The sequence below is a fragment of the Macrobrachium rosenbergii genome, chromosome 49 (genome assembly GCF_040412425.1).
Source record: "Macrobrachium rosenbergii isolate ZJJX-2024 chromosome 49, ASM4041242v1, whole genome shotgun sequence".
Classification (NCBI taxonomy): Eukaryota; Metazoa; Arthropoda; class Malacostraca; order Decapoda; family Palaemonidae; genus Macrobrachium; species Macrobrachium rosenbergii.
In genome coordinates, this window is record NC_089789.1 from 24,175,740 (window position 1) to 24,193,392 (window position 17,653).

Sequence of the window (17,653 nt, forward strand, 5' to 3'; positions counted from 1 at the left end):
TGGCCTGTCCCCGTACTGTGTAGGAACACCGTAGTTTTTCTTGTCTTTACAGGTAAGAGGAATGCTCAGACCACTCTCCAAGTATATGGTGATTGTGGTGACTTTTCACCCATGCTTCCCCAGACATGCACAGTTGAGTTAGCACTACCTTCTCATATGGATGGGATTAGGGTGTGTCAGCCCTTCTTTTACAGTATTTACAAGTTTTGGAATGATCTGTTTGTATTACATGATCATGTTGCACCCAGACCCAGAGTTGCTTGTATACAATAATGCTGAACCTTCTCTGCTCAAGCAGCCATACTTAGCCTACACCTCTTAAAGCTCACAGATTTGGGTCAAATAAACTTATTATTCAGTGTGTGCTGAACCTTGTGCATAGAAACAGGATGTTCATGGTACAGTCTCTTTAGTATGACACTCACAAGAAATCATGGTTAAATATCTTTAGATTTGTATATGGTCAGTGAATACTAAACTGCACACACAAATATGTTCGCATCCTTAAGTTTGATTTCAACTGATCATTTATAAGTCTATGGATCTTCAACCATAATTTTGAGAGGTTGTGAGTTAACCTACAAATTATTATTGTGCCAAAGTCTGTGTGGTATTGGACAGGATTTTGAGCTGTAAAATAATTGGCACCATTTAGTCCAAACATTCATGTCTGCATTCCAAGAGAAAGCTTAGCTTTTCTATGGGAAAGAATCCAATTTTTGCTTAAGGGAATCTGTTTAATCCTGGAGGTTTTTGCCCTCCTTTCAGAACCACTTCTGCAGTGTTGGTACAAAGATTGTTTGGCCTTTTGTAAGCCCAGTGATGTTAAGGAAGCAATCACTGCTCCTGTGTTGAACCACATTGTCGACTGGGCTTTCTATAGAGCTCACTCAAGGAGGTGAGGTAGTTGTTCTGACTGGTGTGGTTGCAGCTTGCTTGTGGTAGGTACTTTGGATCAGGTAACAGTTTGATCTCTGGATTTAGAGGGTTCATTGCCATCCAGCAATCTAGCAAACCACTTCCTCCCTTCTACTGTGGGGGATGCCCTAGTAACACCAAACACAGCATTTTTGACAACAGCAATAGCAAACCTAGCCCATATCAGTTCTCATGCTAGGGAGAAGCAAGACCCAAACCAGGGGCAGGGAGGAACCTCAAGCATTTTCCGTACACTTCCTCTTATCATTGTCAAGTGCTTTCCCATCCTTGAGAAAAAGTCCAAGAAGACCTCCCAGAAGCAGTTTAGCCAGACTGAGTGAGTGGCCTTCCCAGGCTGTGGGAGACGATGGTATTAGGCCACCCATTCTGACCTGGACACCATAAGTGGGGCTGGCACAGATATTACCAAGTACTTGGTACCCCATCCCAGCCTGCTGTCATAGACAAAAGATTGCTTCTATCCCTTCAACTCATTTTATTGCCTGAAACATACCTGGCTGAGCCAGTGCCACCCTTTTGTTCAATTTTTTCACAGTCCCTGGGCCTTGCACACAAAGGTCTGCACATGATACTCACTGATACCAGGATGATCTGCTTGCATGTGATCATGCTGTTCCCTGTCCAGTCTCTGACTTGCCACAAGCTCCAGGGTTCATTCTTATGACAGTACTTGTACCCATTCATTAGTTGAGGTGTCACCACATTAGCCATACAAATAGGTTGACCAGTACTGTTTGTACTGATTGCGTGCCATGTTCCTTTGAGCAAACACCAGAGCAACTGGTGTAGAACCCAGAAAGTATTGCCATCTTGCCTACAGTGGGACTGTCTAGTCGTTCAAAGGTTCAAGCTGGCAAACAGTTCCTGGGTGTTTCTAGGACCTTTTGATTGGTATATGTCTACCCTACCTTGTCGACTTGTTTGTTCTAATATCCTCAGAGGCTTAATTACTTCAGAATAGAGATCGTCCACTTGACTTTATCAAAACCATGGGAAAGTCAGGTACTCTTTATGTCAAGTAACAAAACCAAGCTGGTTGGTTTTGGTGGTGTGGTGGATTCAGGGTCAAGAACCAGTTCCCCAACTACTACATCTGGTTTTCCTGCTGAAAGTTCTTTTTCTCTGGAACTGATGGCTTTGATTGTATTTAAATACAGGGGTTTGCTATGTACTGTATATCATTTACCTGGGAAACGGTATGAGAAAAATTTTTATTTTTTTATTTTTAACTACTGCAGTACCAGAAACAAGTTTCACACACACACACAAAGTGGCAGCACTTAACCCTTCTTACACTCATTCTATTTTTTATTACTGTATTTGCAAACACTTTATTTTAAAATTTGCAGAAATGTCCTCAGTCCTGGCTGATATTCAGTGTCTAAGCACAGTGCCATGGCATGTTCACGGAATATAAATTTATGCAGTGACAAGCTTGCCCCGTAGGTGGATAGCACCATCAGTGCACCTCATGCGGTGCACTGTAGGCATTACTTAAGGTTCTTTGTGGCATCCCTTCAGTCCCTAGCTGCAACCTTTTTCATTCATTTAACTGTACCTCTGTTTATATTCGCTTTCTTTCATTGTACTTTCCACCCTCTCCTAACAGTTGTTTTATAGTGCAACTGCAAGGTTTTCCTCCTGTTACACCTTTCAAACTTTTTTACTGTCACTTCCCATTTCAGTGCTGAATGACTTCATAGGTCCCAATGCTTGGCATTTGGCCTAAATTTTATGTTCTATTCTCTTTACAAGCATGCAACGTATTGTAGCAATTATCAGTTAATAACAACTTTACTTATCAACATCAAAATATGATATACCATGACCTTGAAAGCCAACTTACAAGCATTAGTGAAATTTTCCAGCATACTGTATTAATACAAAATTTGTTATTTGTGTCACAATTTTTAAGATCTGTTTAACATTTGTTGATATCAAAGCAAGTGTTAATAAACATGCTTACAATAATGGAAAGACACTTCACATACAAAGCAGAGAACACAATTGCACTGTCAGTTAGTCCTCAAGGACAGTCTGAATTATAAAAAAAAAAGAGAGTATAAGAGAGAATTATGATCATATAAAATAAATTTGAAAGAAAATTACAATTTTTTTCTCACAGAATCAAACCATTACTTGCTTTAGTGGGCCTCCTCAGCTACTTTTTTATTTGAGAAAGCTTGTCCTGCATGAGTGACCCTCTTGTTTCCACTTCAGTGACAACTGAGTAGCACCTGTCATCTCCAAGCAATCCTCCCTCCTAGCTTGTTCACCGAGAAGGGAGATCAGAGGTGTTCTCACATGGATGCTGGACAACAGAACCTTCAAGTGGGAGTTCCCCTGAACTCTCCCCCTTCTGAAATGGATCTGCTCACAGCCACACTGGAGGAAGTTCGAGGTGCACACTTTAGGGGATTGTTCATTTTAGATGTGTGGGACAAAGACAATCATAATCAGCTTTTTGAGAAGGCAAACGACGCTTGAGTGATGTCAATAATTACGTTACTATTATGTAATGTTCTTGTGATAATTATGCAGATTTCATAAACCTTAATTTTGTTTATATGTATTTTGCATATTATAACGAGAAGAAAATATAGGCAGAATGTGAATAAAATAGCTTACATAAAAGTAGTGACAGATACTTCCTTCTCATAGTAAATCAATACAGAATTTTACCTGTAAAGGCAACGTCAGTGTAACCAGATGTGGCAGTTAGGAAAATGAATATTATGTTCCAACTTTTCTTCTAGGGCTGGCAACAAAGCACTGAGGTACTAAAGCAGGATAGCCGATCTCCTGGCTCCCTTAAACACCTTGCAATGTGGAGAAGTCTGATTGCAATGACAAAAAAACCAGCCATGGATTTAATGCTTCTTTCAATTCATGGGTTACTGATATTACATTTCCTGTGCATATCTCAAACTTCATTCCTTTTATTTTCAAGTTCAGTGTTTCAGTTGACAGTTGACAACCTGTTAAATGATTTTGAAATACAGTAATAGTTTTTTATTCTGGGAGGTCTCATTATAACTCTTAGTGCAGATTATCATTGTCCAGTAATAAAGAACGCAAACCTATGGTATAAAAGTTGCTAGGTAAATTCACCACACATTGTCCTGTTCTGTGGACCATATCCCTGCTCAGTCCTGGAAGATGCCTCCCAGCCCCCTTTGGATTTTCTGGACTCGTGTACCTTTTCCTGCTACTCTGTCTCTCTCTGTCATACTGGGTGGTCAACTGCATGTTGATCTCTCCAGGGCTCAGATACCCTGGTAGCACCTTGTGATCCCTTGCTAAGTGGGTTTTCCCATTCTGGTGGCTGTTGGCAATCTCCCAAAGAGATTCCCTGTCACCTAATCTCCCATCCTGGAGAAGTGGACCATCTTCTGTGTTGATGCAGAGGACTCACTCTCTATTCAGAGGTTCCATTCAGTAGATCATGGACTTCCTCATTTAAATTCGTCAGATCGAGCTCCTCTCTGTCAACATGGTGAAAGGCTTGGAACCAGTCACTTAGACTGAAGGGCATAGTTCTCTTGGTTGTGGCTGAGCTATCCAAGCCAGTTAGGAGCTTTGATCAGTCTTTCCTTTCCGAGGCTTTGGCCTCCTGGAAGGGACATGGCTCTCATCATCTGTAGCTTAACTTGGGCTGTGTATGACTGCTTCAGACAGGCCTTGGACCAAGACCTCACACAGGAATGCTTTTCCTCAAAGGAGCATTTTGAGGAATATCTCGGCCTTCTCATATGGTACTCCTAAAGTTAGAATTGCCCTCTTGCTTATTTATTCCTGGGTTTGTGGTGAAAAGTCATGGACCTTTTGATGGTTCAGACAAGAGGCTTCTAGGACAAATTTCAACTGTTAATGTTACTGAAGTAGGACCCTACTTTTTATGTCAGGAGTGTCGTCACCTCTTGAAAGCACTGGCAAACACAAGAAGTAGGTGTTTGGAACACCCCTTTTTTCTGGCTTTCCAATGTTTCAGACGAGCCTATGATGTTTCCAATAAATAGTTAGTTGTACAGTACAGGCAAAAGTCAGGAAATCTGGAACATGGAACCATCCCTAGGGACTTCACCCACAGGCTTTCAGACTCCTTTTTTTTGTGGAAGCTGTGGTGGCTGCTCATCAGTTTAAGCATCCAGCTCATTTGGGACAGAGTACCTTGCCTATGATACTTAGAGAGCAGAAGGCAGAGGCCAATGGTAGAGTGACTGTTTCTTTCCATCCTTTGTTTTTCCTCCCTTTGCAGAGCAGCAGCTTAGTCTTTTTGCATGCTGGATGGGGCCTAGATGTAGATGGCTACTTGATAGAGCAACCAGTCATAGTACTTTGGCAGTTAAGATGTAACTCCCTCTACTCTTCCTTTAAACAGGGTGGGGCCTGCAGTAAAACTCTATTCCTAACATTGGATATAGCTGCCTTCTACCCAATGCAACCCTTATAGCGGTAGCAAATGGTTCTCTGATGTTACTCCTGTAGTACTGGACAACTTTGTTCCAGCTCATTGCTCTACCAGTCAGTCATCCTTATGCCAGATCAAGTAGTAGATTACATGGGGCATTGCTTCCCTTTCTAAGTCTCTCGACAAGGATCACAACATTTTCAGATGGGTTTACAACTTCCAGCCATTTGATGGTGATGGCCTCCCACCCAAGGAGTGAATTTCTTGCATTAGGTGATGGCTTGTTTTTCCACTGGAACAAATGTTAAATTTATAAATAATTTTTTATTTTTATAGGTATGCAAACCAGTTCCCACTTCAGCCAACCTGCTTTATCCCTAAGGCCAAAGGAAGAAATGCTGAGACAGCAGTTGCTACCCCCTGTAACCACCAGGTAGCTCACCTTGTTATGAAGTTCAGTGACTGTTTCCAGCTTGTGGTGAAGGCTATGCCTATGTAAAAGGCTCTAGTTTGTATATTTAAAAAAAACTTTACTTTAAACATGTCATTTTGGAGGGTCTTATTAAGGTATAAAATGAACAGAAGTGGAAGGAAATGGCCATTGCAGTAATATTTTACTTTGAACATATGAAAGGCAGAAAATGTTTGAGAGAAGTTAGCATTGTAGATTTGAAATGGCATTTACAGGGATTCATCATAATTAAGACAATTCCTAATAATTTTGCCAATATTATTTACAGACATAATTCTAATGCCACATCTGGTACCATCTGAAGTTAAAGGTACTGTATAGATATATCATATACAATATCATATATATAGTATTACAGTGAACCCCCCGTATTTGCGGGGGATGCGTCCCACACCCCCCCGTAAATAGCTAAAATCCACGAATACTTAAAACCCCTCTAAAAACACTTAGAACTGCCCATTTTGATAGTTTAAACACAGAAAAACTCTGTAAAAATGCATATACCTGAGTATTTTAACGGTTTTATCACAAAAAGTGCATTTATTCATGAAAATTATGTGAAAATACAGTAATTAGTGAATATTTCTCAGTGAAAAATACCGCGAATGGGCGAATTTTCCGCGAATAATGGCTAGATAGTTCCACAGAAACCCGCGAATGCGTTAGTCCGCGAATCATGAGAACGCAAATACGGGTGGTTTACTGTACTTACTTTGCTGAAATTTAGAGATCAGTGATTCTTTGACACCTCCAAGTATCATTTTTCTCTTCATTGTGCTTCATTTCATTTTTTATTCAGGTAGAACTGCATTTTGAATAGTATTAATATGACAAATTTATTTTCAGAGAAGGAGTTGAACTTGAATTAAAGCCAAGAATTGTTCACTGTTATGAGTTGAAATTGACTGAATTTAATCCACCATATTTTGCCTTGACTGTTTCTTCTGGCCCAGGCTTTTATATCCGTAGTTTAATACATGATCTTGGCCAAGGTTTGTATGTTGTATAAGTACTTCAAATATTCTATCACAATATGTTATCCATGTTTGTAATATAATACAGTAACTGGGTAAACTATAGTCTGCCCCTGAAATGTCTTCATTTAACACTGTCATGGCAAAACTGCTGGTGATATTGGTTGCTGATTACTTAATTCAATTTTATTCAAATGCTCTCAAATTAACTTTGAATTCCTGCTAAAGCTCTTATTGTATTTACAAGTAAGACATGTGATTATACAAAAAAAATTTAAAAATAGCTTTAATATTAAATATGTCCTGTTGAGTTACTACAGATATATGAAGGCTCTAATCTTGTAAAAACTAAATACCATTAAGAAATACTGGTAAACATAGAACAACCAGAGAAGGAGGCAGTCCACGGGAAATTATCTAACATGACATGCGTATTGAGAGCTTCAGTTGAAAATTAACTGCTATAGCTTTAACCCCAATATGGCATTCTGCACTCATCTGATGTAGAATTTCTTGATTTTGATAGGCAATATATATTACGCAAACACCCATAAAATATATAAGCATTCTATAACTGACAACCTATATGATAGGAAACAGAACTAACTGGGTCATTTCATAGGTTTGTTAGGATTTCTTAGAAGCATATCCCGTTCCTGCTACCAGTGTCTAATATATGAGTACAAGTTTCAGTTATGTCTTTTCTTCGTAAATGTTTCTCTAATTGATTAAAATCATTATGTCACCAGTGGAATTGTAAAAAATTATACAACTGACTCAGTCAGAACTCTCAAAATTCCATTCTGGTCCAAAAGTTGCATACTTGTCATTGTCTTTCTTTCATGCTGATCTCAACAATAACCTTTATATTGCTTTTTTCATGAAAGTAAGTGGAAATCAAATCATAAGAATAAAGAAGGTTAGACCTATGGTGCACAGGGAGGGGAGTTTCATGCTATAGTAGTTATTAACAAAGCTGAGCTGTATTTTATGGAAACAGTGTATATATCTGTGTATAGTAAGTTGCAAGAAGATGTATTCAAAATGAACAAGGAAGTATTATTAATGTACTTTTCCTTTGTGAGCCGAACAAGGCTGAGCATTCAAAACATGGTCCCATGATTTTAGTTTTCCTAGTGATTCTAAAAGAGGCTCCTCATTGGTAATGGTTTTGGAAATAAGTTTCTCCCATTCGTCACATTCAGCAGTTGATTGACTACAAACCCAGAAACCATATAACCATCATTGGGCTCTGACTTTGAGTAATGGTGTGTTATTTGTTGACACTGATAGACTTTATGAGTGGGCAAGGTAAAATCAGCTTAGGTCTGTTTACAAGAACACATTTCCCCATCTTTATTACTATATACAGGAAAGTTTATCATAATTGAAAATGTATTCATTAATCCAAATAAAGAAAATTAAAAATTCTATGAATTGGGGGTGCATGTAGAGATGTATGTTTTTCTACAGTGTGCCAATTTTACCTCAAACTGGGTAATAATAATGAAGACTAATTAATGATAGGGAAAATCGTAGCCAGATTGAAGATCTTACTCTTTTTTTCAATGAACACTAACCCACAAAAGGGTAGGGTATATTATTTAATGTTACATTTTTTATGTGAAAAGTCAGTAATTTTTAAAAAATTGAGGACTAAATTACAATGGTTTAAGACAGTTGGATCACTGTTCTCTCTCTCTCCCTCTCCCTTTGTATTCATTCAACTTAAAGGACAATTTAGGGTCTGCCCTTCCCTGTTAGTAACAAAAATTGGCATGCAGCTTGCACAATATCATAGCCTGGAGCAACTTGCTTAGCGTATAGTATATAAAAATTTTATATAAAGTAATTTATAGTGTATACTCTACAGTATTTTGTAATTTCCATTCAGTCAAAAACAGTAATTTATGTATCATTGCTCCTAAAAATATTTTATATATAATACAGTACTGTACAGTTTAGCCTAACAAAGACATAGCTGATCGCAGTAGTTCCACTTACCATTGGGTATACTTACAAGACATGAAATTTACAAAAGTCATGCAATATAAAGAAAATTCATAAACATGTGTGTGTCTGTTTTAACACAGGGCATGAAACACTTCGCATGTATTGTGTTCTCTCTCTCTCTCTCTCTCTCTCTCTCTCTCTCTCTCTCTCTCTCTCTCTCTCTCTCTCTCTCTCTCTCCAGTATTTTCATTGACATATATTTAGTGCAGCACATACAATATTGTACCTAATGCAGTAATGTAGTGTGACATGCATAAATTTTTTATTTACACCATGTCCCTTTTTTCTTTTAGTGTTTTCAATCGAATTACGGCTTTAATCATGTCATCCCGTGAGGATATCACACCATCTAAGTTGAGTATTATTTCTGATTGGTTTATGAACGCGAGAGGCACAGTTTTTATGAACTGTATGCAATATATGTTTACCAGGTGCGTAGGCTATGCTTGCCTTTGTTGCGTTTTCGACCTTCAGTCTCCGCATTAGCAGAACGAATTTCTGCTAGATACCATCCAATTACTCCTTTTCGGTTTTTGGAGCATATTTTGGAGAATTTACCACGTCGCTGGTGAAGAGGCAATGGAACCTTTGTATCATGGCTTGAGCCAGGCTCAATTATTTCTGATCATAGAATTTGAGTCTTTTTATTAGTTTCCTTTCCTCCACCAGCGAGTTGGTGCCTTCTCGATGGTGTTATTATTTTTATCATGATTATAGCTTATGTGTATTATGTGAGTGATTCAGTGTCAGAGGTAGGCCACCTTGGTACCTAAAGTTACCTACAAATGATTTTCGGGTTCCTTCTCTGCCGCCGAATCATTTATGTTTATATATATCTTTAGGCTAACCCACATCATGGGTGGTTAACATTATATTATATTTGTTCTGGTAACAAGGATGGTACTAATAGGTAGTTACTAGCCTGGCCTACCTGACCAGACTGTGATACGGTTTTGGAGGGTTAGGCTAGGCATGACATGCGCCTTTACACAATGCTCAGGCTACCTAGCTCACCTGACCAGGCCGTTTCATGGTTTTGGAGGGTGAAGTTAGGCTAGTGAGAGAGTTCCTCATTCACACTTAGCCCACCTGACCAGGCCGTCAGGTTTTGGAGGGTGAGGTTAGGCTAGTGAGAGAGTTCCTCATTCACACTTAGCCCACCTGACCAGGCCATTAGGTTTTGGAGGGTGAGGTTAGGCTAGTGAGAGAGTTCCTCATTCACACTTAGCCCACCTGACCAGGCCGTTAGGTTTTGGAGGGTGAGGTTGGGATAGTTAGAGGGCTCCTCAATTTATACTTAGCCACCTGACCAGGCCGATTCAGTTTTGGAGGGTGAGGCTAGGTTAGTACGTAGGTTCTTCTCTCCCCACACCTGTAGCGCTCGATCCTAGCCTTCCTGACCAGGCCAAAGCTTTGGTTTTGGAGGGTAGGCTAGGAACAAGAGGTTTAACCTCCTGCTTTGTCGTGTATATAGCCTAGTCCTTTTTTACCTGAACGAGTAGAATCTGGCGACGTTGCCTGGGCGACATCCTCGTAAGAGGAAAGCCGATCGCTTGCGCTCGGCACCTCCGCATAGGAGGTTGCATTCGGCTTCTCGGAGGGTGCATCCACCTGACCGGTGGCCGTTCCGCCTGGTTTCCGCCACTCATCTCCCTTTCCCTTTCCGGGCCAGACTAGTTCGGGCGATGTCTCGTTAGCTCGCTACTAATTACTTATAGTAGTTAGTAGCTGGAGCGTCAAACACTGTTCCGTGAAAGCAAAAAGGAGTTACGATACGATAGAATTAGTTGTTTTAAAGGTACTTTATGTACAACGCCTGCTTGAGGTGTCGGAGTCTCCGCCGGACAAGTCGGGTTTCTCATGTGTTATTGTCCAATTAACCACTCCGGTGGGTATGGTTTCTGGCATATTTTACGGTTTCCATTATTTGGTTACTGCCTTGGGTGATTTGAGAGATGAGCTATATGCGAACACACTCTTTCGCTCATATTACGCCGGTTCCATAATTGTGTGACACAACGAGATTTCAGTGACAAGTCACGACGGAGTAACATGGAGTACTTGCTTAGAATACAAATATCAGTTAGTTAACCATCCTGTAGCATAAATCTATGGTATAATAGACTTTTGCTGCCAGACTCAGTTCCGGCGGGTCCTGCCTTGATGATACTCATGTACCATCATTCCACTTACAGATGGTACGTTGTCAGGAGCCAGGTTGCACGGCCGTCCTCCAACAACCCTGCGGACACGAGGTGTGCCGCTCGCACTCCAGCTGCGCGGTGCAAGTTGGAGTCCTGGTTGTTTGGCACCTGGACGGCTGTGAACCATTCCGTAGCATAAATCTATGTTATAATAGACTTTTGCTGCCGGACTCGGTTCCGGCGGGTCCTGCCTTGATGATACTCATGTACCATCATTCCACTTACAGATGGCACATTGTCAGGAGCCAGGTTGCACGGCCGTCCTCCAACAACCCTGCGGACACGAGAAGTGCCGCTCACACTCCAGCTGTGCGGTGCAAGTTGGAGACCTAGTTGTTTGGCACCCGGACGGCTGTGAGATTTGTTACGCCCTTTATGAGCTGGTAACAGATGTGTCGGTAAGTGACAAGAGACGGCTAATCTTTAGTCCCTTTTTGATTTTAACGGCTCAATATGGATATATGCGAAAAAATTGGAGAATATTTTAGCAAGTCTTACCTTCTCTTCCAGTCTAACCAAGCAATCCGAGCCTCTTCGCTGTAGACCCTGAAGACCTGGGTCATGGATTTGGAAGAAATGTTAGTCTGGCCGCCCCTATGTACTGTCGGAGGAGATTTTCAATCTCCTTTATCCAAATGCTCGGATCTCCGCCGCAGTACCGAAGGACGGGCCCCCACTCATTACGAGGATCAGGGAAGAGACGCAGACCCCCCAAGACGAAGATCTGTGCGAAGAGGTGGCGGAAGATGTAGCAGCCATCAACATTCACATTGAACCGATGAGCGTGGTTGACCACCAGATAGAAGGTAGGGTAGTAAGTGAGGCAGGTGAAGGTAGTAGGAGTAGGTCTATTTTATCCAGTTTACCTTCTTCGTCCTCTTCTTTTCAAGGATTCTCCAAGTCAGCTAACCTTAGGGACAGATCCCGGTCTGTTATCCCCAAGGTGAAATCTCTGAAAAGGAAGGACTTACCTAAGCCTTCCAGACCTCAAAGGTCTAATCTGCCAGCTCCCTCTAGGTCGTCACTGGCTCCCAAACCAGTGACGTCCTCAAGTAAGGCTACTCCCCCGTCTAAGGGGTAGAGGACCAGAGTTTCGATGGCTAAGCCTCCACAACCTAGCTTCGACTCTGAGGCTTTCGTCAACCTGCTGATGCAGAGGTTCGATTCAAAGGTTGAAGCTGGGCTACAAGATCTCTCGTCTCAGCTTGTCACAAGCTTAGAGACCTCAGGACAGTCAGTGTTGTCATTGGCACAGAGGATGGAGACCCAGGAAAGTTTGCTTGCTGGATTCATCCAATCCAAGGCAGTACAATAGTCATATGTTGTCCTGGATGCTTCCAGTCTGCCTCCCTTTGATAAGAGGAACCCGCGGCGGCTGGCCCTGCATGCTCCGGTGCATAATGACACACTGACCATAGAGGGATTGGGCACTCGTCGTCTGGAAGAACTAGAGTTCTTTTCAGCCAACCTAGTGCTTCCCTATCCAGACTATGCCAGGTTAACTGAGGAGGCCTGGATTAGATCCGATAAGGTCCTTAAGGAAACGGTCATCTTTCATAGGGACCAAGCTCAATCCACCCTGATGCACGCTCTCACTGACTGGGAGTGCGAGAACACCAAACTTACTCCCTTTAGAGGAAGTTTTACTATGTTCTCTGTAAGTGGCTCTATTCTGACCCCCTGCACTATTAAGATTGCAGAGCTGACCCTTCAGGCTGGGATGGATGGCAAGCCCATACCTCAACTCCGGGAGACAGATCCCTTCCCTCCTCTTCCCGGAGATTGAATGTTGGTTGGGAACTCCGGCGACGTTCACGGTGGGAAACTCGATCCCGAGTGTGCCTCCACCCTGTTCAACGAGCAACTTCCCAAGATCCCGGAGGCTCTGCTGAAGACGGAGTATGAGGCAAGATGCAGGCTGAGTCGCTCCATTCATTCCGTCACCATCTCAGAGGTGACTGCACTAGTATATACTGATGAACCACTGTTTCAGGTTCTTACAAAGTCATTACTAGCATCCTTCCAACTGGATCTTTATGACTTTGTGGTTTGCAGGCAGAACTGCCGGAAGCACATCTTCACCGACGCCACCATCAGGCATGAGCCCAATAAACTCATGAAGAGTTCTATCTGGGGACCTAACCTCTTTCCAGAGGGTGAGGTCAATAACGTCTTGGCAGAGGTAACCAGAGCGAACCAGAGCCTTTGCTCTCGCTGGGGTCTTCCTTTCAAAAGGAAGTCCTCTGAGACCTCCGGACCTCAACCTAAGGGAAGGAAGAGGTTCAGGAGATTCCAGGACTATCAGAAACCTCAGGCTCAGACTGTGCTTCAGGCGGTACTGGTCTTGCAGGTTGGACAGCCTTCCACATCCAAGGCACTGCCTCAGCAGCAATATGTTCTAGTACAGCCGGTTCAGCAAACTTCGGCTCCGCCAGCCTTTCAACGCCTCGTTTGAAAACCAGGGGGCGTGTCGCGGATACAATAGGCATGCGAGGGGTGGTAGAGCCAGAGCCGCCTACAGGGATAGAGCAGCGTCTAGGCCTTTTCCAATCAAAGAGACTCCTTAGGTAGGCAGGAGATTGTATCTCTTCCGGGACCGTTGGACCTTCAGTCCATGGGCCCACAGTATAATTTCAAAAGGTCTGGGATGGAGCTGGAGCAGAGGGCCTCCTCCGCCAGTCAGATTCCATCAACCTCCATCCAAAGACTTACTGGACTTTGCAAATGACCTTCTGCAAAAGAAGGCAATAAAGAAAGTCAGACACTTGAAATTGCAAGGCCGTCTGTTCAGTGTCCCAAAGAAAGACTCAGACAAGCAAAGAGTAATTCTAGACTTGTCTCGTCTCAACTTATACATTCAATGCGACAAGTTTCGCATGCTTACAATCTCGCAGGTACGGACCCTACTTCCCCGTGGGCCCGTCACCACCTCTATAGATCTTTCAGACGCATATTATCACGTCCCAATTGCGAGGAATTTCTCTCCTTACCTAGGGTTCAGACTAGGAAAACAAGCATACTCGTTCAGAGTCATGCCATTCGGGCTCAACATAGCGCCCAGAATATTTACCAAACTGACAGAGACAGTAGTTCAAGAACTACGGGCTCAAGGGATTATGCTGGCCGCATACCTAGACGATTGGATATGGGCATCCAACGCCAAGGAATGTCGAAAAGCAACAATCACAGTAATCAACTTCCTGGAATTCTTAGGATTCCAAATAAACAGGAAGAAATTCCATCTAGTTCCGGCTGCTCAATTTCAGTGGTTAAGAATCCAATGGGACCTAAACACACACAAACTGTCACTTCCACCAGCCAAGAGGAGGAAAATAGCCAAAGCTACCAGGCAGTTCCTCAAGAACAAAAGAGCCTCTCGTCGTACCCAGGAAAGAGTTCTAGGCTCTCTTCAGTTCGCTTCAGTAACAGACTTGTTACTAAAAGCCAGACTGAAGGATATAAACAGGGTATGGCGGAAACAAGCCAACAGCAGAACAGAGACAAGATGTCTCTAATTCCGCCAATATTGAGGAAGAGGCTTCGACCATGGTCAACAGTCAAGAGTTTGGCAAGGTCAGTCAGTGCCTCTTCAATTTCCCCCTCCATCGCTAGTGATCCATACGGATGCTTCCCTAAGCAGATGGGGAGGATACTCCCAACACAAGAAAATTCAAGGAACATGGTCGACAGTATTCCGCCAGTTCCATATCAACATTCTAGAGGCAATGGCAGTATTTCTAACATTAAAGAAACTACGTCCAGCCAGACAGATTCATATCAGACTGGTGCTGGACAGTGCAGTAGTTGTACATTGCCTAAACAGAGGGGGCTCCAAGTCGAGCCATATAAATCATGTAATGATTGCAATTTTCTCTCTGGCAAGGAAACATCTTTGGCACCTGTCAGCTACCCACCTGGCAGGTGTTCAAAATGTCATTGCAGATTCACTATCCAGGACAACTCCGCTGGAGTCGGAATGGTCCTTGGACAAGACATCGTTCAAGTGGATTTGTCTTCAGGTACCGGGTCTCCAGATAGACCTGTTTGCCACAGAGAGCAACCACAAGCTTCCGTGTTTCGTTGCTCCCAATCTAGATCCCCTAGCTCATTCCACAGATGCGATGTCAATCGACTGGAACAGATGGCAAAGGATCTATCTGTTTCCACCAATAAATCTATTGATGAAAGTTTTACACAAACTCAGATCATTCAAAGGTCAAGTAGCACTTGTGGCACCCAATTGGCCGAAGAGCAGTTGGTTTCCTCTTCTACTGGAGTTGAAGCTCCGGCACAAACAGATCCCCAATCCAAGATTGACACAAGTAGTGCAAGCTCGGACTGTGTCAGCTTCCTCAAGAATTTTGAGTGCCCTAGCTTTATGGACTTCATGAAGTTTGCAGCTCAGAAAGACGCTAACATTGACCCTCTCAATGCACTGTTCATAGAATCAGATAAGAGGGAATCTACACTTAGACAATATGACTCAGCAGTTAAAAAGTTAGCATTATTTCTAAGGGAATCTGAAGCTCAGAAAATAACCACGAATCGAGCAATCTCTTTCTTCAGATCATTATTTGAGAAAGGATTGGCCACTAGTACTATTATTACAACAAAATCTGCTTTAAGAAAAATATTTTTGCATGGCTTTAATATTAACCTTACAGACTCATATTTTTCGTCAATTCCTAAAGCATGTGCTCGTCTTAGACCAGCAATCCGTCCACACACGGTTTCCTGGTTCTTAAATGACGTACTTAAATTGGCATCAGACACTCGTAACGAATTATGTACATACCCGAGTCTGTTAAGGCCGAATCATGTTGATTTCCTCCCATCAGGAGAAGTTCTGTTGTCTCCGGATCTCAGATTTATAGCAAAGAATGAGAATCCACAAAATAGATGGTCTCCTTGGAAGATTATTCACCTTCCACAGGATCTATCTTTATGTCCAGTTAACACTTTAAGAGCTTATTTAAATAGAACTTCTAAAAGAACTTCAGGCCCTCTTTTTGTTAAGGAAAATGGGGGTACCATTTCCTTAAAGGCCATCAGGTAACAAATTCTTTAGTTTATTAAACAAGCTAACCTGGATTCAGTACCTCGGGTACATGATATTCGGACGGTAGCCACCTCAGCTAATTATTTTCACAATATGAACTTTGATGACCTTAAAAAGTATTCGGGCTGGAAATCACCAACAGTATTTAAACGCCATTATCTTAAGTCCCTAGAGGCTCTTAAATATTCCACTGTAGCTGCAGGAAGTATTGTTCCTCCTGGTCTAGCTCAAGACTAGTATATATAACTCTTGTTTATCCTTATTGTAATGTAATTCTTAATTAAATTAACTATTGGTATATTCTCTCGCCTACCTGCCTCGCTTGCTTGCCCTGCTTTCAAGCCTTTTAGGTCAGGTCTGCTTCACAGCCTGACTCCTGCCTGTAACATTGATATCCTAGGTGCCTTATAGTTTTTTAATTATATTTTGAACTTTTAATTTGGGGTTATTAAAACTCAGTATTGTTCTCCTAGTTTTATTTAGCTCCATTAAGGTAATCTTTTAGATGGTACTGTAACGTCTGATTGTTTGGAAGAGACAGCGTCGAGCCCCGACGCTGTCTCTTCCAAACACGTGTGTGTTCGTCGATCGTCATCATCGGAGTCGACAGGACAAAACAGGAGCGTCTCGTTTTCTTTCTCTACAGGAACGCGATTTCAACCATACAATATTTCCGTCTGTTTTTCCCTAAGCATTGTTGTCTTAATGTATGTACAATCACCACTACTTGCATTGCCATGCAAGCATTCTAATCATGTACTCATAATGTTCCAACGAATCTTCTGTATCAAACTGTGTATGTTTCTGTTTGTGAAGATGCCAAAGGTCTCTCCATTTCACATTTATTATGCTATTGCATTGTATCCATTAATCTGTCTTGAATCTCATGCAATTGGCCATATGTAGAATTTCCTGGCCTTTCCACTGATGTGGAATCACCGTATGTTAATGATGTCTCTTGATATCACCATCTGTTTGTCTGCCGACAAACACAGATGTCTGAACCTTTTATCTCTGTTTTACCTGTCCGTGTGTAGATGCTACATTACCGCTCGCACGCGTCAATAACATCTTCGAAGATTCTGTACATTTATCTCAGTAAGGAACAACCAATAAACCAGTTAACACCCAGCCAGTATGTCACTCATATCCCAGTCCTTACACTGGTGACCCTGGAGTGACCCGAAGGACCCGGCCGACCCAAGATGACGACCCACGCGCTGATAGACCCTTCGCCGCCTCGCTGTTTCCCGCCGTTCCTGAGTTCTCAGTATTAGTCCGACCCTCCGAGATGACCCACTCCACCACCGGAGCCCTGGATGCCTCCTCCAGGAAACCTGAAGCCACCCCCGCACTCGTACTGGACGAGCTGACCAACGAAGGACCAGCCACGTCATCCTTCAGCCTGCTGCTGCCCCTCTCGAGCTGGCTACCAAGGATCAGCCGCCGTCATCCTTCAGCCCTCGAGCCGGCCACCGAAGGATCATCCGACGTCACCTTCAACCAGCTCCGTCCTCCTCGAGCTCCTGCTGGCCGGTGCCGCCCTTCAGCCTCCTACCCGCCCCTAGCCCAAGCCCTTCG

General features: G+C 42.6%; 1 protein-coding gene across 6 annotated transcripts in view; it reads left to right on the forward strand.

Annotated features, from left to right (window-relative positions):
* The window catches only part of LOC136832177 (pseudouridylate synthase TRUB1-like), a 54,383-nt gene that overhangs the window by 28,151 nt on the left and 8,579 nt on the right, over positions 1 to 17,653 (forward strand). For 3 of the 6 annotated variants that reach the window (XM_067092932.1, XM_067092929.1, XM_067092931.1), the window contains exon 6: positions 6,669 to 6,814. In XM_067092932.1, coding sequence (XP_066949033.1) covers positions 6,669 to 6,814 — 146 coding nt within the window. Of the gene's footprint in view, positions 1 to 3,159; positions 3,266 to 5,686; positions 5,872 to 6,668; positions 6,815 to 17,653 lie in introns of those variants that run through there. The other 3 variants (XM_067092933.1, XM_067092934.1, XM_067092935.1) reach the window with 3 other exon arrangements.